Source organism: Scyliorhinus torazame, chromosome 22 (assembly GCF_047496885.1).
Source record: "Scyliorhinus torazame isolate Kashiwa2021f chromosome 22, sScyTor2.1, whole genome shotgun sequence".
In the NCBI taxonomy this organism is placed as follows: domain Eukaryota; kingdom Metazoa; phylum Chordata; class Chondrichthyes; order Carcharhiniformes; family Scyliorhinidae; genus Scyliorhinus; species Scyliorhinus torazame.
In genome coordinates, this window is record NC_092728.1 from 38,747,916 (window position 1) to 38,769,684 (window position 21,769).

The window sequence follows — 21,769 nt, forward strand, 5'->3', positions numbered from 1 at the left end:
ACCCAGGAATTTAAATATACACACCAATAAACACAGATGCTTAAAATTCACACATGTTCACTGAGTATTGAAATCACTCACCCAACCACAGTGCATACCATAGAATTTAAATTGCAGAAGGAGGTCATTCGGCCCATCAAGTCTGCACCGGCCCTTGGAAAGAGCACCCTACCCAAGCCCACACCTCCATCCTATCCCAGTAACCCCAGCCAACCTTTTTGAACACTAAGGGCAATTTAGCACGGCCAATCCACCTAACCCGCTCATCTTTGGACTGTGGGAGGAAACCGGAGCACCCGGAGGAAACCCACGCAGACACGGGGAGAACATGCAGACTCCGCACAGGCAGTGACCCAAGCGGGAATCGAACCTGGGATCCTGGAGCTGTGAAGCAACTGTGCTAACCACTTGTGCTACCATGAAGGTAGACCCCGCCATCTGGCCCCAGTCCATCACAATCTCTCTCACTCCAACCCAGGTGGTGTCCCGCTCTTGAAGGCCCTTCTTAAATGGACTTTGCCAGTTCTCTTTTGGCCAGCCTTGTCATCGTCTGCCCCAGTGGTGTTCATTCTGCTACCGCTCTGGGTGTCTGAGAGACAAGATATGTGTCCTGCCAGCCTCAATCACCTTTCCGTCACAACGGCCGCAGCCACTTCTGACCTTTCCTCTGTAGTATCACTACTTCCCTAAACAATAGGAGGAAATAAATCTCATCACTGACTGGTGATCCATGATAGACTGCAAGTCTTCCAAGCTTCCCATCCCTGACCCAGTAACCGCCTCTTAACTGAAAACTGTGACTTGGCAGGAGTGTGACTGATACCAATGGAGCCATTCCCAGCGAGAGACATTGGGGAAAATGCATCTCGGTTAGCGGAAACATACAGCATCAAAGGTTTTTGAAAAAGCATACATTTATCGGAAAGATTGGGAAGAACACTCCACTGCATTGGGTATAGGCTTGTCCACACAATCCCTACAGCGAAGAAGGAGGCCATTCAGCCCATCAAGTCTGCACCATCCTTCCGAAAGAGCACTCCACCACTCCCCCGCCCTATCCCCACAACCCTGTAACTCCGTCTAACCTGCACATCTTTGAACGGTGGGAGGAAACAGCTTGGGTCACTGTCTGTGCGGAGTCTGCATGTTCTTCTCGTGTCTGCGTGTGTTTCCTCCCACAGTCCAAAGATGTGCAGGTTAGGTGGATTGGCCGTGCTAAATTACCCTTGGGTTAGGTGGGGTTACTGGTTTACGGGGTTAGGTTGGAGGTGAGAGCTTAAGTGGGGAGCTCTTTCCAAGAGCAGGTGCAGACCCGATGGGCCAAATGGCCTCCTTCTGCACTGCAAATTCTATCAAACTGGAGCACTCGCTGAAAACCCACACAGACACCGGGAGAATGTGCAAATTCCACACAGTCATCAAAGGCCGAATCGATCCCACTGCTGTGCAGCACCAGTGCTAATCCACTGTGCCACCGTGCCGCCACAACTCCGGTCAACTTACCGTCCCTGGAACTGTTCTTAGCCATTAGAAAGTCCATTGGCTGTTAATACCAGCTGGTATTGAGCGGGCTCACTAAAAGCAAATATAAAATTGGATATCATCCAACAGAGGGCAGCAGAGCAGATTGGCTGTTGCGGGGAAAATTTGCATCAGTGCATTGCGGTCACTGTATCCAGAACGTGTACCTGAGCAAGACACCCTTTGTGTTCAAGTGAAGGCAAGCATCCAGCAGAGCAGAGCTGCTGATAGGCTGTTGCGGGGAAAATGTGCATCAGTGCATTGCGGTCACTGTATCCAGAAGGTGGTTTGTGGAGGAGCTGTTGTCAAGTGACAGTTAAACCCCAAACACTTCTTCAGTGTTTCCCTCCCTACCTCCTCCTCTAACCAAAAAACAACAATCCCAGCCGAGTAAAGATCAAGAGGGAGACTCGAGGGCAGGTAGAAGTAGAAAGAAGTTGAACCGTGACGTCACAGCCTGCAGGTAAGTGATTGGCTGGTGACTGGTAAGTAGTTTTTCTTTTCCCTGAGGTGTTCCCGTGTGGGGCGCAGTGGTTGCTGAGTGAGTGCTTGCTGAGAAGGGGAGTAAAAAAAATTTTAAACGTACTGTTGGGAGTTTCCAGCTGAATCCGGTCGGAGTGAGGACAGAGTGACTGCTGGGTAAGTAGTAAAGATTTAAATTGTTTGTTCGGGCCCATAACAGCCGATTGCTGTTCTCGTGCGGGGCGCAGTGGTTGCTGGTTAAGTGTTTTATTTTTACCTGTATTTAAGTTGGGCGGTTCCTAAACCCTAGACACCTAGTAGTGTCCCCCACCCTTCCACCTCCTCTAACCTAAGAGGTAGAGTGAATAACAGGTAAGCTCTTTCTTTCTTTTTCTTGTTTTATGTAGAGGGGATGGCAGGGAAGGCAGTGCAATGTTCCTCCTGCAGAATATTTGAGGTGAGGGACACCGTCAGTGTCCCTTCTGATTTCACCTGTGGGAAGTGCACCCATCTCCAGCTCCTCAGAAACCGCGTTAGGGAGCTGAAGCTGGATGAACTTCGGATCATTCGGGAGGCAGAGGTGGTCAGAGATAGTAGCTTCAGGGATGTAGTTACTCTGAAGAATCAAGATAGATGGGTGACGGTGAGAGGGGCTGGGAGGAAGCAGTCAGTGCAGGGATCCTCTGTGGTCGTTCCCCTCAGTAACAAGTATACCGCTTTGGATACGGTTGAGGGGGACGGCCTACCAGGGGTAAGCCACGGTGACCGGATCTCCAACACTGAGTCCGTCCCTGTGGTTCAGAAGGGAAGGAGGGAGAGCAGGAGAGCAATAGTTATTGGGGACTCGATAGTTAGAGGGACAGATAGACGGTTCTGTGGCAGCGAAAGAGACCACGGATGGTATGTTGCCTCCCGGGTGCCAGGGTCCGTGACGTCTCGGACCGTGTTTTCAGAATCCTTAAGGGGGAGGGGGAACAATCACAAGTTGTGGTACACATCGGTACCAACTTTGGATTTGGTACTAGGTAATGAACCGGGCCAAGTGTTTGATTTGTTTGTGGGAGACCACTTTGGAGATAGTGACCACAATTCGGTGTCTTTCACTATTGCAATGGAGAGGGATAGGGCCATACGGCAGGGCAAGGCTTATAATTGGGGAAGGGGTAATTATGATGCGATTAGGCAAGAATTAGGGAGCATAAGATGGGAACAGAAACTGTCAGGGAAAGGCACAAATGAACAGTGGAGCTTGTTCAAGGAACAAATACTGCGTGTCCTTCATAGGCATGTCCCTGTCAGGCAGGGAGGAAATGGCCGTGTGAGGGAACCATGGTTCACAAAAGAGGTTAAATGCCTTGTCAAGAGGAAAAAGGAAGTGTATGTAAGGATGGGAAAACAAGGTTCAGTTGGGTCGCTTTAGGGTTACAAGGTAGCAAGGAATGAGCTAAAAAAAGGGCTCAGGAGAGCTAGGAGGGGGCATGAGAAGTCCTTGGCGGGTCGGATCAAGGAAAACCCCAAGGTTTTTTACTCTTATGTGAGAAATAAAAGAATGACCAGGGTGAGCTTAGGGCCGGTCAAGGACAGTAGTGGGAACTTGTGCATGGAGTCAGAAGAAATAGGAGGCGTTGAATGAATACTTTTCTTCAGTGTTCATCAAGGCGAGGGTCCATGTTTTTGAGGATGAGTGTGTGATACAGGCGTGTAGTCTGGAGGAGGTAGATGTTCTGAGGACGGATGTATTCGCAATTTTGAAAAACCTTAGGGTCGACAAATCCCCTGGGTCAGATGGGATATATCCAAGGATTCTTTGGGAGGCAAGGGATGAGATTGCAGAGCCTTTGGCTTTGATCTTTGGGTCCTCACTGTCCATGGGGATAGTGCCAGAGGACTGGAGAGTGGCGAATGTTGTTCCTCTGTTCAAGAAAGGGAATAGGAATGACCCTGGTAATTATAGGCCAGTTAGTCTTTCTTCGGTGGTTGGTAAATTAATGGAAAAGGTCCCGAAGGATAGGATTTATGACTATTTGGAGAGATGCAGCTTAATCTGGGATAGTCAACACGGATTCGTGAAGTCTTGCCTCACAAATTTGATTGAATTCTGTGAGGAGGTAACTAAGTGTGTAGATGAAGGTAGAGCAGTTGATGTCGTATACATAGATTTTAGTAAGGCGTTTGATAAGGTTCCCCATGGTCGACTCATGAAGAAAGTAAGGAGGTGTGGGATAGAGGGAAATTTGGCCAATTGGATAAGTAACTGGCTATCACATAGAAGACAGAGGGTTGTGGTGGATGGAAAATTTTCAGACTGGAGACCAGTTACCAGCGGTGTACCACAGGGATCAGTGCTGGGTCCTCTGCTATTTGTGATTTTTATCAATGACTTGGAGGAGGGGGCTGAAGGGTGGGTCAGTAAATTTGCTGATGACACCAAGATTGGTGGAGTAGTGGATGAGGTGGAGGGCTGTTGTAGGCTGCAAAGAGACATTAATAGGATGCAGAGCTGGGCCGAAAAATGGCAGATGGAGTTTAACCCTGATAAGTGCGAGGTGATTCATTTAGGTAGAAACAAATTTGAATGCGGATTACAGGGTCAACGGCAGGGTTCTGAGGAATGTGGAGGAACAGAGAGATCTTGGGGTTCATGTCCATAGATCTCTGAAGGTTGCCACTCAAGTGGATAGAGCCGTGAAGAAGGCCTATAGTGTGTTAGCGTTTATCAACAGGGGGCTTGAGTTTAAGAGCCGCGGGGTTATGCTGCAACTGTACATGACCCTGGTGAGACCACATTTGGAGTATTGTGTGCAGTTCTGGTCACCTCACTATAGGAAGGATGTGGAAGCATTGGAAAGGGTGCAAAGGAGATTTACCAGGATGCTGCCTGGTTTGCAGGATAGGTCTTATGAGGAAAGGTTGAGGGAGCTAGGGCTTTTCTCTTTGAAGCGGAGGAGGATGAGAGGCGGCTTAATAGAGGTTTATAAGGTGATGAGGGGGATAGATAGAGTGGACGTTCAGAGACTATTTCCTCGGGTGGATGTAGCTGTTACAAGGGGGCATAATCATAAGGTTCAGGGTGGGAGATATAGGAGGGATGTCCGAGGTAGGTTCTTTACTCAGAGAGTGGTTAGGGTGTGGAATGGACTGCCTGCTGTGATAGTGGAGTTGGACACTTTAGGAACTTTCAAATGGTTATTGGATAGGCACATGGAGCACACCAGAATGTCAGGGAGTGGGATAGCTTGATCTTGGTTTCGGACAATGCTCGGCACAACATCGAGGGCCGGAGGGCCTGTTCTCTGCTGTACTGTTCTATGTTCCATGTATGTCAGTGGAAATATGCTCAAGGTAACTTAAGGGATTGTCATCTACCAAAGTTGCTTTGTTTTCAGCTTCGCAGCAGGGATCAATTGATCTCTTGCTAGACAGTGCAAGGTGCAGTGCCTGAATTATCATTGTTGTTCAGTGACTCCCTCATTCTCTCCCTCCGCGGAACCTCCCCACTCTGGCACTGAGAGAGCTCCAAGTCGAGAGCTGGATTACAGGGATAAACCAAAGAATTGCGGTCGAAGCAACATAACAAAATGGAAGTTTGGGTTTGGGTGTCCTGCGATATGTTACCGTTAGTGAGCAGTTCAAACAAGCTGAGAGTTGCTGAAGAGGAGGGCGAATAGAGCCAGAGAACGTGATTGGTAATCAGGAAATGTTTTTTGTCCTTGATGCTCACATTATATAACTTGCCTGAGGAAACACGATTTTCAGATGGTTGCAAGCTGTGTGAGGTAACGCCCTCTAACACTGACAGTTCGACAGTGAATTAGAGGATGATTGTCAGTAAGAGCCACACGTGTTCACAGCTCAGTTATCTGCTGTAAGAGAAGGCTATTGTTGCTGATATTGAATCCGTAGTGTCTCTAATTTATTTATTTGAAGCCATTGCAATGTTTGGTCAGAGGCTCCACGAGAGATTAGATTTTCAATCAGCAGTCACCTTTCAGCGCTGTGATACCCAGTTTCTTGGCAAGAGCTAAACCTGAGCTTATTGAGGCACAGAGTGGGTGTGCTGCATTTTATCCTGCCATAGCTGTACATTTTCTAAGGGAAGCAGCCTGCTTTTTGATTAGGAATTTGGAGCCGCTGGAACTTCTTCAGTTATGTGATTGACCAGGTGGGTGGAATCATCACATTTATATTTGAGGCTCAGATCAATGACTGCTATCTGTCAAAGCACAAAATGTCTAGATTCACTGTGTGTGTGTGTGTGTGTGTGTGTGTGTGTGTGTGTGTGTGTGTGAGAGAGAGAGAGAGAGAGAGAAAAGGTGAGAGTTGTGTAATATGTGACTACTTCGGTGTGTCATGGAAGCTCACAGCACCGAATAAGTGATTCCAAGGGTGGAGGTTGCAGACGGGCTGAAGCAAACACCCCTGAAAGCATTTCAGGTTGCAAAGAGAGGTGAAGGATGGGATCTGTGCTCAAAATTGTCCAAGTGGAGCCATTGAATGCCGAGGAAATCCCACTGCATTGGAGAAAAGGGTGGCACAGTGGTTAGCACTGCTGTTGCACAGTGCCAGGGACCCAGGTTCAATTCCGGCCTTGGGTGTCTGTCTGTGGAATTTGCACGTTCTCCCCGTGTGTGCGTGGGTTTCCTCCAGGTGCTCCGGTTTCCTCCCACAGTCCAAAGATGTGCAGATTTGGTGGCTTGGCCATGCTAAATTCCCCCTTAGTGTCCAAAGATGTGCAGGTTAGGTAGTTACGAGGATAGGGCGAGGGAGTGGGCCTAAGTAGAGTTCTATTTCTATGCAGTCATAATGGGCTATCTGGGGTGGTTTAGCACAGTGGGCTAAATAGATGGCTTGTAACGCAGAACAAGGCCAGCAGCGCGGGTTCAATTCCCATACCAGCCTCCCGAACAGGAGACTAGGGGCTTTTCACAGTAACTTCATTCAAGCCTACTTGTGACAATAAGCGATTATTATTATCTGAATGACCCTCTTCTGCACTGTAGGGATTCTATGACTCTGTGAAAACTACTTGGATTTATACTATTCAGCTAATGTAGAAAATATTCAAAGGGCAGAATGGGTATCAGGCTGGGAAAGATAAAGAAAGTGATGGAAAGATGGGTTTGAAGTAAAGTTGTGACGATGGAGAGTGAAGTGGAGAGATGGAGTTCAACAAGGGATTTGAGATTAGGATAATAATAATTAGAGGCAGCTAAAGCCTTTGTAACGGCACCCTGGCCTCGTGCGTGGTCAATTCCAGCCCCACGAGCCCACGAGTCATAACACAAGTGAATTAACCAATAATTCTGTGAAAAATATCTGAAGTCTTGGCTTCCCAATAATTACAGTCACCAGGTTTGTAAATGCAAACACAATTATTGTTTATTTATAACAAGAGCTGTAATGAAATATACAGCAAATACAACTGGTTTACAACAAGCTAATACTTAATACTCACTTTAACTTGCCTCCCACCCACTACACACACAAGTCAGACAAACACAGAGGGGTGGAAAGGGGTAAAGAAAATATGTACAGGGAAGGAATAATCTTTATTTCAGATGATGGTCCTTGCACACTTTTCTTCACAGCACGCTTGGAGATTAAAGACTTTGGTTTGTAGCCTGTATTGATCTTTTTTGTCGATGTCTTAATTCAGGTACTCAGTAAAAATGCATTACTCACAGCTTTTCCAGGAGAGGTAACTTGCGTTTCATCAAATGTGCTTTCAGTTTGTGGTTTGTCTTCAGGCCTCTGTCTTTCTGGACAGAAAGTTGGTCGGTTCTGCCTTTGCCTTTCTGGAGAGAGTTAGCAGAGTCTGGACTTTGCTTGCACAGCCTTTAATACTTCTTCTGTAAATAGATTCATCCGGGCTCTCTGTCAGTTCAGAAACGCAGCCTTTCTGGGGAAAAACAGAGAGGTTCTTGTCTCCTTCCTGCTGCCAAAATCAAAACTGAAACTGAACTCAAAGCTTGGAGGCTGAAAAAAACATTCCAGTGAGATCAGATCCAATCACCACCTGATACCGGACAGAGCACAGCCTTTTGGACCAATCCATTGGCCACCAGCTAATCAATCAAACCGCGTCCTTTGCAAGTAGGATTCCGATGAATCCGAAAGCTTTTTATTCATATGTAAAAAGCCAGATGGTGGCCAGGGAAAGGATTAGACCACTAAAGGACAGTGGGGGGGAATCTACGCGTTGAGCTAGAGGAAATGGGCGAGGTACTAAATGAGTACTTTGCATCAGTGTTCATCAAAGAAAGGGACTTTGTGGAAGATGTTTCTTCGGTAGGGTGTGTGGATAGTCTGGGTCATGTTGACATCAAAAAGGAGAAGGTATTGGGTCTTTTAAAATATATTAAGGTAGATAAGTCTGATGACAGGGGCAGCACGGTACCATGGTGGTTAGCACAATTGCTTCACAGCTCCAGCGTCCCAAGTTCGATTCCCGCTTGGGTCACTGTCTGTGCGGAGTCTGCACGTTCTCCCTGTGTGTGCGTGGGTTTCCTCCGGGTGCTCCGGTTTCCTCCCACAGTCCAAAGATGTGCAGGTTAGGTAGGTTGGCCATGCTAAATTGCCCTTAGTGTCCAAAATTGCCCTTAGTGTTGGGTGGGGTTACTGGGTTATGGGGTGGAGGTGTGCAGTTGGGTAGGATGCTCTTTCAGAGAGCCGGTGCAGACTTGATGGGTGAAATGGCCTCCTTCTGCACTGTAAATTCTATGAAAGATTTACCCCAGAATACTGAGGGAAGCAAGGGAGGAAATTTCAGGGGCCGTGACTGACATCTTTGCTGGATTGCTGTAGAGATCACGCTGCTGTGAAGAGTGGCGGCCAGACTGGAGCCAATGAAAGAACTTAATTTCTATAGCACCTTTCCTGGCCTGAGTACATCCCAAAAGTTGAAACATGAGCTATGACTAAAAGTTTGGTCAAAATGCAGGTTTTCAGAAGTATCTAAGAGGAGGGTGATCTGGGGGGAATTTTGAGTTTAGGGTCTGAGAAGTCAAAAGCATGGGTAGAAATAGCACAGCAGTTAAAATGAGTAATGCACAAGGGGTCAGAATGAGAGCTCAGAATATTGAGGGTTGTAGGGCTGGAGAATATTTCAGAGATAGAAAGGGGCGAGGCCATTAAGAGTTTTGAAAACGAGGATGAGAATGATCAAATCTGTGCTTTGCTTGATTGTAATTGTAAAGTCGTCATAGTCCCAGGTGACCATAGGCTGCTTTCCCCTTTGAGGCCCTTTGAGTCTGCACCGACCCACTCAAGCCCTAACTTCCACCCTATCCCCGTAACCCAATAATAACCCCATCTAACCTTTTTGGTCACGAAGGGCAATTTTTATCATGGCCAATCCACCCAACCTGCACGTCTTTGGACTGTGGGAGGAAACCGGAGCACCCGAGTCCCGAATTGGACATTCCTCCCACGAGTCCCGAATTGGACATTCTGAATTCTCCCTATGTGTCTCCAGGTGCTGGAGTGTGGCGACTAGGAGCTTTTCACAGTAACTTCATTGCAGTATTAATGTAGGCCTACTCGTGACAACAAAGATTATTATTATTAATAACAAAAAATAAGGGATAAGTATGGACCAGGACAACAGGGAGAAGCATGGAAATAGTGTGACGAGATCTTTCTCTTCCACCTGAAAGGCATTCCTCAGTACCGCAACAAAAGCGTGTTAATCTGCTGCAGAACATGAGCTCTTCGTTCAGTAAGAGATTTGACTAAATTAATTTTCAGTGATCCTAGCATCCATGCATTAGAATCCAATGAATTCCGATGAGAAATCACAGGTCTGAAATGTTAACACTCTTTGTCTCGCCACTAGTCCAGATCCCTCCCACAGACCACGTGAGTGTTTCCAGCATTTTCGATTTTCACCTTGAATTCTCTTTGTGTCTTTCAGATTTCTCGAGCTAATGGATACCAAGAATCGTGGCTTCAATTCCCCTTTACCAACCAATGGTCAAAGCTCATCATCTGGGTCACAGTCCCCTGTGGTGCCCCCGAGCTCAGCTTCCACCACCAACTCCAGCCCTGGAACCCCTCACCCTCCTGTGCAAGCACCTCCCACTCCATCAGGTTCACCACCCCCACCATCAGTGTCACCCCCTGCTGAGCCAGGCCCTGTCCCTGAGGTATCAAGCCCACCGCTCAGCTCACCCTCTTCCTCCACCAGCACCCTGGTTGCACCTGCCACTCAGAAACGCAGCTTTATCTCACGACTGTTCGGCGGCTCCTCCACACCAGAGACTACTGTCGCGAAAGCCGGTAAGATATTGAGCGATTGTGGGTGCACTCAGAATTCAGTAAGGGAGATAGCGAAAAGCTACATCCTCTGCTTAGGAAGGAGGATGTGATCACAATCACAGCAAGGAAATCAGGAAACATTTTTCCACACAGTGGCTGGTGGATATGGGGTTGAATGCTGAAAGTTGTGAATGCTGGAGGTTAATTGAAAATTTCAGGACTGAGATGGAGAGTTATTTCTTTTGGATAGGGGTATCACTGACGCCAGTAAAGGGAGTTGAGGTATAGAACCACAGAAAGGTTATGGTGCAGAAACCCAGCCCCTCATGTCCTCTCTAATCCTTGTACCAATCACCTTAAATCTAAGCCATTCGATAATTGACCTTTCAGCTGGGGGGAAACAGGTTTATCTTGGCTACACTATCTCAGCCCCTCAATTACATTAATAAACCTCAGTTAGGTCATTCCTCTGTCCTATGGAAAAAACCTTAGCCATCCAATTGCATATTTTCAGCCCTCTTGAAATCTGTACACTCTCTCCAGAGCAATTATGTCCTTTCTGTAATGTGACCAGAACTATACACAAAACATCAGCTGTGGCCTCACCAGCCTATACAGTTCCATCATTACATCCCTGCTTCAGTATTCAATACCTCGCCCAATAAAGGAAAACAATCCCATATGTTTTCGTCACCAACTTGCCCGCCTTCAGGGGCCTGTGGATATGCATCCCAAGGTTTCCCACTTCCTCAACCCCTCTCAATATTTGTTTAATCTCACTTTGTTTACCTTCCCCTTTACTCTTCACTATCAATGACACGCCCAATTTTTGTGTCATCTGCAAATTTCCCAATCATCCCTCCCATATTTAAGTCTAAATCATTAATATATACAACAAATAAGGGCCCCACACTGAGCCCTATGGAACACCACTGGAAACTATTTTCCATTCGCAAAAACATCCGACCCATTGTTTCCTGCCACTGAGCCAATGTTGGATCCAAACTGCTTCTTTCCACCGTCTCCAATGAGTTCTCACTTTGTGACCAGTCTGTAATGTGGGACCTTGTCAAATGCCTTGCTGAAATCCAGGTAGACCACATCCACCAATCCTCCTTGTTACTTCCTCAAAAAATTCTATTCAGTTAGGAAGATATGTTCTTCCCCTAACAAAACCATGCTGACTATCCCTGATCAATTTGTGCCCTTTTTTAAAAAATATATTTTATTCAAAATTTTTGGCCAACCATAACAGTACATTGTGTATCTTTTACACAGTAATATAACAATATAAATAACAATGGCCAGTTTTTTAAACAAGAAATAAATAATATATAAACAGGGGGAAGGCCCTAGCGGCCAGGTCTCTGGCACTGAGTCTGGCTCTGGGGCTCAGAAGGGAAGGGGGGAGAATAGAAAAGCAATAGTTGTAGGAGATTCAATGGTTAGGGGAATAGATAGGAGATTCTGTGGTCGCGAGCGAGACTCCCGGAAGGTATGTTGCCTCCCGGGTGCCAGGGCCAGGGATGTCTCGGATCGTGTCTTCAGGATCCTTAAGGGGGAGGGTGAGCAGCCAGAAGTCGTGGTGCACATTGGTACCAACGACATAGGTAGGAAAAGGGGTGTGGAGGTAATAAACAAGTTTAGGGAGTTAGGCTGGAAGTTAAAAGCCAGGAGAGACAGAGTTGTCATCTCTGGTTTGTTGCCGGTGCCACGTGATAGCGAGGCTAGGGAGAGAGTGCAGTTGAACACGTGGCTGCAGGAATGGTGTAGGAGGGAGGGCTTCAGGTATTTGGATAATTGGAGCGCATTCTGGGGAAGGTGGGACCTGTACAAGCAGGACGGGTTGCATCTGAACCAGAGGGGCACCAATATCCTGGGAGGGAGGTTTGCTAGTACTCTTCGGGAGGGTTTAAACTAATTTGGCAGGGGAATGGGAACCGGATTTGTAGTCCAGCAACTAAGGTAGCCGATATTCAGGACGCCAAAGCATGTAGTGAGGCAGTGGGGAAGGGAACACTGACAAAGGAGAGTACTTGCAGGCACGGAGATGGGTTGAAGTGTGTATACTTCAACGCAAGAAGCATCAGGAATAAGGTGGGTGAACTTAAGGCATGGATCGGTACTTGGGACTACGATGTGGTGGCCATCACGGAAACTTGGATAGAAGAGGGGCAGAAATGGTTGTTGGAGGTCCCTGGTTATAGATGTTTCAATAAGATTAGGGAGGGTGGTAAAAGAGGTGGGGGGGGTGGCATTATTAATTAGAGATAGTATAACAGCTGCAGAAAGGCAGTTCGAGGAGTATCACCCTATTGAGGTAGTATGGGTTGAAGTCAGAAATAGGAAAGGAGCAGTCACCTTGTTAGGAGTTTTCTATAGTCCCCCCAATAGTAGCAGAGATGTGGAGGAACAGATTGGGAAACAGATTTTGGAAAGGTGCAGAAGTCATAGGGTAGTGGTCATGGGCGACTTTAACTTCCCAAATATTGAGTGGAAACTCTTTAGATCAAATAGTTTGGATGGGGTGGTGTTTGTGCAGTGTGTCCAGGAAGCTTTTCTAACACAGTATGTAGATTGTCCGACCAGAGGAGGGGCAATATTGGATTTAGTACTGGGTAATGAACCAGGGCAAGTGATAGATTTGTTAGTGGGGGAGCATTTTGGAGATAGTGACCACAATTCTGTGACTTTCACTTTAGTAATGGAGAGGGATAGGTACGTGCAACAGGGCAAGGTTTACAATTGGGGGAAGGGTAAATACGATGTTGTCAGACAAGAATTGAAGTGCATAAGTTGGGAACATAGGCTGGCAGGGAAGGACACAAGTGAAATATGGAACTTGTTCAAGGAACAGGTGCTACGTGTCCTTGATATGTATGTCCCTGTCAGGCAGGGAAGAGATGATCGAGTGAGGGAACCATGGTTGACAAGAGAGGTTGAATGTCTTGTTAAGAGGAAAAAGGAGACTTATGTAAGGCTGAGGAAACAAGGTTCAGACAGGGCATTGGAGGGATACAAGATAGCCAGGAGGGAACTGAAGAAAGGGATTAGGAGAGCTAAGAGAGGGCATGAACAATCTTTGGCGGGTAGGATCAAGGAAAACCCCAAGGCCTTTTACACATATGTGAGAAATATGAGAATGACTAGAGCGAGGGTAGGTCCGATCAAGGACAGTAGCGGGAGATTGTGTATTGAGTCTGACGAGATAGGAGAGGTCTTGAACGAGTACTTTTCTTCTGTATTTACAAATGAGAGGGGCGATATTGTTGGAGAGGACAGTGTGAAACAGATTGGTAAGCTCGAGGAAATACTTGTTAGGAAGGAAGATGTGTTGGGCATTTTGAAAAACTTGAGGATAGACAAGTCCCCCGGGCCTGACGGCATATATCCAAGGATTCTATGGGAAGCAAGAGATGAAATTGCAGAGCCGTTGGCAATGATCTTTTCGTCCTCACTGTCAACAGGGGTGGTACCAGGGGATTGGAGAGTGGCGAATGTCGTGCCCCTGTTCAAAAAAGGGACTAGGGATAACCCTGGGAATTACAGGCCAGTTAGTCTTACTTCGGTGGTAGGCAAAGTAATGGAAAGGGTACTGAAGGATAGGATTTCTGAGCATCTGGAAAGACACTGCTTGATTAGGGATAGTCAGCACGGATTTGTGAGGGGTAGGTCTTGCCTTACGAGTCTTATTGAATTCTTTGAGGAGGTGACCAAGCATGTGGATGAAGGTAAAGCAGTGGATGTAGTGTACATGGATTTTAGAAAGGCATTTGATAAGGTTCCCCATGGTAGGCTTATGCAGAAAGTAAGGAGGCATGGGATAGTGGGAAATTTGGCCAGTTGGATAACGAACTGGCTAACCGATAGAAGTCAGAGAGTGGTGGTGGATGGTAAATATTCAGCCTGGATCCCAGTTACCAGTGGCGTACCGCAGGGATCAGTTCTGGGTCCTCTGCTGTTTGTGATTTTCATTAATGACTTGGATGAGGGAGTTGAAGGGTGGGTCAGTAAATTTGCAGACGATATGAAGATTGGTGGAGTTGTGGATAGTGAGGAGGGCTGTTGTCGGCTGCAAAGAGACATAGATAGGATGCAGAGCTGGGCTGAGAAGTGGCAGATGGAGTTTAACCCTGAAAAGTGTGAGGTTGTCCATTTTGGAAGGACAAATATGAATGCGGAATACAGGGTTAACGGTAGAGTTCTTGGCAATGTGGAGGAGCAGAGAGATCTTGGGGTCTATGTTCATACATCTTTGAAAGTTGCCACTCAAGTGGATAGAGCTGTGAAGAAGGCCTATGGTGTGCTCGCGTTCATTAACAGAGGGATTGAATTTAAGAGCTGTGAGGTGATGATGCAGCTGTACAAAACTTTGGTAAGGCCACATTTGGAGTACTGTGTACAGTTCTGGTCGCCTCATTTTAGGAAGGATGTGGAAGCTCTGGAAAAGGTGCAAAGAAGATTTACCAGGATGTTGCCTGGAATGGAGAGTAGGTCTTACGAGGAAAGGTTGAGGGTGCTAGGCCTTTTCTCCTTAGAACGGAGAAGAATGAGGGGCGACTTGATAGAGGTTTGTAAGATGATCAGGGGAATAGATAGAGTAGACAGTCAGAGACTTTTTCCCCGGGTGGAACAAACCATTACAAGGGGACATCAATTTAAGGTGAAAGGTGGAAGATATAGGAGGGATATCAGAGGTAGGTTCTTTACCCAGAGAGTAGTGGGGGCATGGAATGCACTGCCTGTGGAAGTAGTTGAGTCGGAAACATTAGGGACCTTCAAGCAGCTATTGGATAGGTACATGGATTACGGTAAAATGATATAGTGTAGATTTATTTGTTCTTAAGGGCAGCACGGTAGCATTGTGGATAGCACAATGCTTCACAGCTCCAGGGTCCAGGTTCGATTCCGGCTTGGGTCACTGTCTGTGCGGAGTCTGCACGTCCTCCCTGTGTCTGCGTGGGTTTCCTCCGGGTGCTCCGGTTTCCTCCCACAGTCTAAAGATGTGCAGGTTAGGTGAATTGGCCAATGATAAATTGCCCTTAATGTCCAAAATTGCCCTTGGTGTTGGGTGGAGGTGTTGAGTTTTGGTAGGGTGCTCTTTCCAGGAGCCGGTGCAGACTCTAAAGGGCCGAATGGTCTTCTGCACTGTAAATTCAATGATAATCTATGATTAATCTAGGACAACGGTTCGGCACAACATCGTGGGCCGAAGGGCCTGTTCTGTGCTGTATTTTCTATGTTCTATGTTCTAAACAGCATCAAAATTAAAAAACAAAACTAAATGGCAACTGCCTTGTCCCAAATAAATACTCTCCAAAAATACAATTCAGCAGTCCAATATACAATTACCTATAACAACAACCTATACATATTATACTTATACACTAACATCCCTGAGAGTCCTTCTGGTTCTCCCCCCCCCCGGGTTGCTGCTGCTGTCTTCTTCTTTTCCATTCCCTCTATCTTTCTGTGAGGTATTCGACGAACGGTTGCCACCGCCTGGTGAACCCTTGAGCCGATCCCCTTAGGACGAACTTAATCCGTTCCAGCTTTATAAACCCTGCCATGTCATTTATCCAGGTCTCCACACCCGGGGGCTTGGCTTCCTTCCACATCAACAGTATCCTGCGCCGGGCTACTAGGGACCCAAAGGCCAAAACATCAGCCTCTTTCGCCTCCTGCACTCCCGGCTCTTCTGCAACCCCGAATATAGCCAACCCCCAGCTTGGTTCGACCTGGACCCCCACCACCTTCGAAAGCACCTTTGTCACCCCCACCCAAAACCCCTGTAGTGCCGGACATGACCAGAACATGTGGGTGTGATTCGCTGGGCTTCTCGAGCATCTCGCACACCTATCCTCTACTCCAAAATATTTACTGAGCCGTGCTCCAGTCATATGCGCCCTGTGTAACACCTTAAATTGTATCAGGCTTAGCCTGGCACACGAGGACGATGAGTTTACCCTACTTAGGGCATCAGCCACCAGCCCCTCCTCAATCTCCTCCCCCAGCTCTTCTTCCCATTTCCCTTTCAGCTCATCTACCATAATCTCCCCCTCGTCCCTCATTTCCCTATATATGTCTGATACCTTACCGTCCCCCACCCATGTCTTTGAGATCACTCTGTCCTGCACCTCCTGCGTCGGGAGCTGCGGGAATTCCCTCACCTGTTGCCTCGCAAAAGCCCTCAGTTGCATATACCGGAATGCATTCCCTTGGGGCAACCCATATTTTTCGGTCAGCGCTCCCAGACTTGCAAACGTCCCATCTACAAACAGATCTCTCAATTGTGTTACTCCTGCTCTTTGCCATGTTCCAAATCCCCCATCCATTCTCCCCGGAACAAACCTATGGTTATTTCTTATCGGGGACCACACCGAGGCTCCCGTCTTTCCCCTATGCTGTCTCCACTGCCCCCAAAGTTTCAGAGTAGCCACCACCACCGGGCTTGTGGAGTATTTCTTCGGTGAGAACGGCAACGGCGCCGTCACCATAGCTTGTAGGCTAGTCCCCCTGCAGGACGCCCTCTCCAATCTCTTCCACGCCGCTCCCTCCTCTTCTCCCATCCACTTACATACCATTGAGATATTGGCGGCCCAGTAGTACTCACTTAGGCTCGGTAGTGCCAGCCCCCCCCCCATCCCTACTACGCTGCAAAAATCCCTTCCTCACTCTCGGGGTCTTCCCGGCCCACACAAAACTCATGATACTCTTCTCAATCCTTTTGAAAAAAGCCTTCGTGATCACCACCGGGAGGCACTGAAACACAAAGAGGAATCTCGGGAGGAGCACCATCTTAACCGCCTGCACCCTCCCTGCCAGTGACAGGGATACCATATCCCATCTCTTGAAATCCTCCTCCATTTGTTCCACCAACCGCGTTAAATTTAACCTATGCAATGTACCCCAATTCTTGGCTATCTGGATCCCCAAGTAGCGAAAGTCCTTTGTTACCTTCCTCAGCGGTAAGTCCTCTATTTCTCTGCTCTGCTCCTCTGGATGCACCACAAACAACTCACTTTTCCCCATGTTCAGTTTATATCCTGAAAATTCTCCAAACTCTCCAAGTATCCGCATTATCTCTGGCATCCCCTCCGCCGGGTCCGCCACATACAACAACAAATCGTCCGCATACAGAGATACCCGGTGTTCTTCTCCTCCCCTGAGTACACCCCTCCACTTCCTGGAACCCCTCAATGCTATTGCCAGGGGCTCAATCGCCAGTGCAAACAATAATGGGGACAGAGGACATCCCTGCCTCGTCCCTCTATGGAGCCGAAAATACGCAGACCCCCGTCCATTCGTGACCACGCTCGCCATCGGGGCCCTATACAGCAGCTGTACCCATCTAATATACTCATCTCCAAAGCCAAATCTCCTCAACACCTCCCACAAATAATCCCACTCCACTCTATCAAATGCTTTCTCAGCATCCATCGCCACCACTCTCTCTGCTTCCCCCTCTGGTGGGGGCATCATCATTACCCCTAGCAGCCTCCGTATATTCGTATTCAGCTGTCTCCCCTTCACAAACCCAGCTTGGTCCTCATGGACCACCCCCGGGACACAATCCTCTATCCTCATTGCCATTACCTTGGCCAGAATCTTAGCGTCTACGTTCAGGAGGGAAATAGGCCTATAGGACCCGCATTGCAGCGGGTCTTTTTCCTTCTTTAGGAGAAGCGATATCGTTGCCTCTGACATAGTCGGGGGCAGCTGTCCCCTTTCCCTCGCCTCATTAAAGGTTCTCATCAGTAGCGGGGCGAGCAAGTCCACATATTTCCTGTAAAATTCAACTGGGAATCCATCCGGTCCCGGGGCCTTCCCCGCCTGCATGCTCCTAATTCCTTTCACTACTTCCTCCATTTCGATCTGTGCTCCCAGTCCCACCCTCTCCTGCTCCTCCACCTTCGGAAATTCCAGCTGGTCCAGAAAACACATCATTCTCTCCTTCCCATCCGGGGGCTGAGCGTCATATAATCTTTCATAGAATGCCTTGAGCACTCCATTCACTCTCTCCGCTCCCCGCTCCATCTCTCCCTCCTCATCCCTCACTCCCCCTATTTCCCTCGCTGCTCCCCTTTTCCTCAATTGGTGGGCCAGCAACCTTCTCCCCATATTCGTACTGTACACCCTGTGCCTTCCTCCATTGTGCCTCTGCAGTGCCCGTAGTCAGCAAGTCAAATTCTACATGTAGCCTTTGCCTTTCCCTGTACAGTCCCTCCTCCGGTGCTTCCGCATATTGTCTGTCCACCCTCAAAAGTTCTTGCAGCAACCGCTCCCGTTCCCTACTCTCCTGCTTTCCTTTATGTGCCCTGATTGATATCAGCTCCCCTCTAACCACTGCCTTCAGCGCCTCCCAGACCACTCCCACCTGGACCTCCCCATTATCATTGAGTTCCAAGTACTTTTCAATACACCCCTTCACCCTTAGACACACACCCTCATCCGCCATTAGTCCCATGTCCATTCTCCAGGGTGGACGCCGTTCTTTTTCCTCCCCTATCTCCAAGTCCACCCAGTGTGGAGCGTGATCCGAAATAGCTATAGCCGTATACTCTGTCCCCTTCACCTTCGGGATCAACGCCCTTCCCAAAACAAAAAAGTCTATTCGCGAATAAACTTTGTGGACATAGGAGAAAAACGAAAACTCCTTACTCCTAGGTCTGCTAAATCTCCATGGGTCTACTCCTCCCATCTGCTCCATAAAGTCTTTAAGCACCTTGGCTGCTGCCGGTCTCCTTCCAGTCCTGGACCTCGATCTGTCCAGCCCTGGTTCCAGCACCGTGTTAAAATCTCCACCCATTACCAACTTCCCCACCTCTAGGTCCGGGATACGCCCTAACATGCGCCTCATAAAGTTGGCACCATCCCAGTTCGGGGCATATACGTTCACTAAGACCACCGCCTCCCCCTGTAATTTGCCACTCACCATCACGTATCTGCCCCCACTATCCGCCACTATGGTCTTTGCCTCAAACATTACCCGCTTCCCCACTAGTATAGCCACCCCCCTGTTTTTCGCATCTAGCCCCGAATGGAACACCTGCCCCACCCATCCTTTGCGTAGTCTAACCTGGGCTATCAGTTTCAAATGCGTCTCCTGTAACATAACCACATCTGCCTTAAGTTTCTTAAGGTGTGCGAGTACCCGTGCCCTCTTTATCGGCCCGTTCAGCCCTCTCACATTCCACGTGATCAGCCGGGTTGGGGGGCTCTTTACCCCCCCCCCTTGTCGATTAGCCATCCCCTTTTATCCAGCTCCTCACCCGGTTCCCACGCAGCTGTGTCCCCCCTAGGCGGTGCCCTCCCGCCCCGCCCACCCCACCCCATACCAGCTCCCCCTTCTCCCCAGCAGCAGCGACCCAGTAAATTCCCCCTCCCACCCCCCCACCCCGCTAGATCCCCCACTAGCATAGTTACACCCCCCATGTTGCTCCCAGAAGTCAGCAAACTCTGGCCGACCTCTGCTTCCCCCCCGTGACCTCGGCTCGCACCGTGCAATGCCCCCTCCTTCCTGCTTCCCTATTCCCGCCATAATTATCATAGCGCGGGAACAAAGCCCGCGTTGCCCTTTTGGCCCCGCCCCCAATGGCCAACACCCCCAGCTCCTCCACCTCCCTTCCTCCCTCCCCCACAACCTGTGGAAGAGAGAAAAGTTACCGGGTCGCAGGATTAACAACATAAAAATCATCTCTTCCCCCCTTTTTCCCCCCTCTTCGCCCCCCATATTCGCCCCACCACTTTGTCTCAAACGTTCTTTTTTAATAACCTGCTTATTCCAATTTCTCTTCAACAATAAATGTCCACGCCTCATCCGCCGTTTCAAAGTAGTGGTGCTTCCCTTGATATGTGACCCACAGTCTTGCCGGCTGCAGCATTCCAAATTTAATCTTCTTTTTATGAAGCACCGCCTTGGCCCGATTAAAGCTCGCCCTCCTTCTCGCCACCTCCGCACTCCAGTCTTGATATACGCGGATCACCGCGTTCTCCCACCTACTGCTCCGAATTTTCTTTGCCCATCTGAGGACCACCTCTCTGTCCTTAAAACGGAGGAATCTCACCACTATGGCTCTGGGAATTTCTCCTGCTCTCAGTCCTCGCGCCATCACTCGGTATGCTCCCTCCACCTCCAACGGACCCTTCGGGGCCTCCGCTCCCATTAACGAGTGCAGCATCGTGCTCACATATGCCCCGACGTCCGCCCCTTCTGCACCTTCAGGAAGACCAAGAATCCTTAAATTCTTCCTCCTCGCATTATTCTCCAGCACCTCCAGCCTTTCCACACATCGTTTATGGTGTGCCTCGTGCATCTCCGTCTTCACCACCAGGCCCTGTATATCGTCCTCGTTCTCGGCAGCCTTTGCCTTCACGACCCAAAGCTCCCGCTCCTGGGTCTTTTGCTCATCTTTTAGCCCTTCAATTGCCTGTAATATCGGGGCCAACAGCTCCTCCTTCATCTCCTTTTTAAGCTCTTCCACGCAGCGTTTCAAAAACTCGTGTTGTTCAGGGCCCCATATTAAACTGCCACCTTCCGACGCCATCTTGGTTTTTGCTTGCCTTCCTTGCCGCTGCTCTAAAGGATCCACCGCAATCCGGCCACTTTCCTCTCCTTTTTCCATCCGTATCCAGGGGGGATTCCCTTCTGGTTTACCGCACAGTGCTTTTAGCCGTTAAAATTGCCGTTGGGGCTCTTATTAAGAGCCCAAAAGTCCGTTCCACCGGGAGCTGCCGAAACGTGCGACTTAGCTGGTCATCGCCGCACCCGGAAGTCTCCAATTTGTGCCCTTTTAAGTGACAGTTTATCCTGTCTCTCAGAATTGTTTCCAACAATTTGCCACCACTGAAGTCAGACTGACTGGCCTGTGGTTTTCTGGCCTATCCCTCGTACCTTTTTTGTGTAATGACACAATGTTCACAGACCTCCAATCCTCTGATAGCCCATTAGTATCGAGCGTGTTTTCTATAAAACTTCAAACACTTCGACCAGTTTATTGATCAAAAGTTTTACCCAGATGTCTTTATCGACAAGGCGAACAAAGGACAACACAGGCTGGTTTAGCACAGTTTAGTTACTGTGTTAAATAAACTTGGTTTGATTTTATATAATAATAATCGTCGCTTATTGTCACAAGTAGGCTTCAAATGAAGTTACTGTGAAAAGCCCTAGCCGCCACATTCCAGCGCCTGTTTGGGGAGGCTGGTACGGGAACATATGAATGTATATGAATGGATCGATTATCACCTTGTTGGGTGATTGACAAGACAGGCCCAGACATGTCCTGGCAGCTTGTCTGTGCTTGGTGTATTTCAGTTTTTGGTCAAGTTCAATTTTCTATCAGCCTGCCTTGGGTCCCATCAGCAAACCTGCAGTTTGATTTAAAATGTACAATTCTTAATTCTTAATGTCCAATTTATCGGGCCTAAAATCCAGGCCGTTCCAGACTAGTGGAAATTGTTTGGTAAATGATCTCAGAGCATATGCTATTTCCTCCTTGGCTTCCGTCAACAGCCTGGGATGCAATCC

At 48.3% G+C, this 21,769-nt stretch overlaps 1 protein-coding gene across 2 annotated transcripts in view; it reads left to right on the forward strand.

Moving 5' to 3' along the window:
• Positions 1-21,769, forward strand: part of LOC140399018 (rab-like protein 6) — a 202,136-nt gene that overhangs the window by 128,412 nt on the left and 51,955 nt on the right. For both annotated transcript variants that reach the window (XM_072488074.1, XM_072488073.1), the window contains exon 9: positions 9,896-10,260. In XM_072488074.1, coding sequence (XP_072344175.1) covers positions 9,896-10,260 — 365 coding nt within the window. The remainder of the gene's footprint in view (positions 1-9,895; positions 10,261-21,769) is intronic.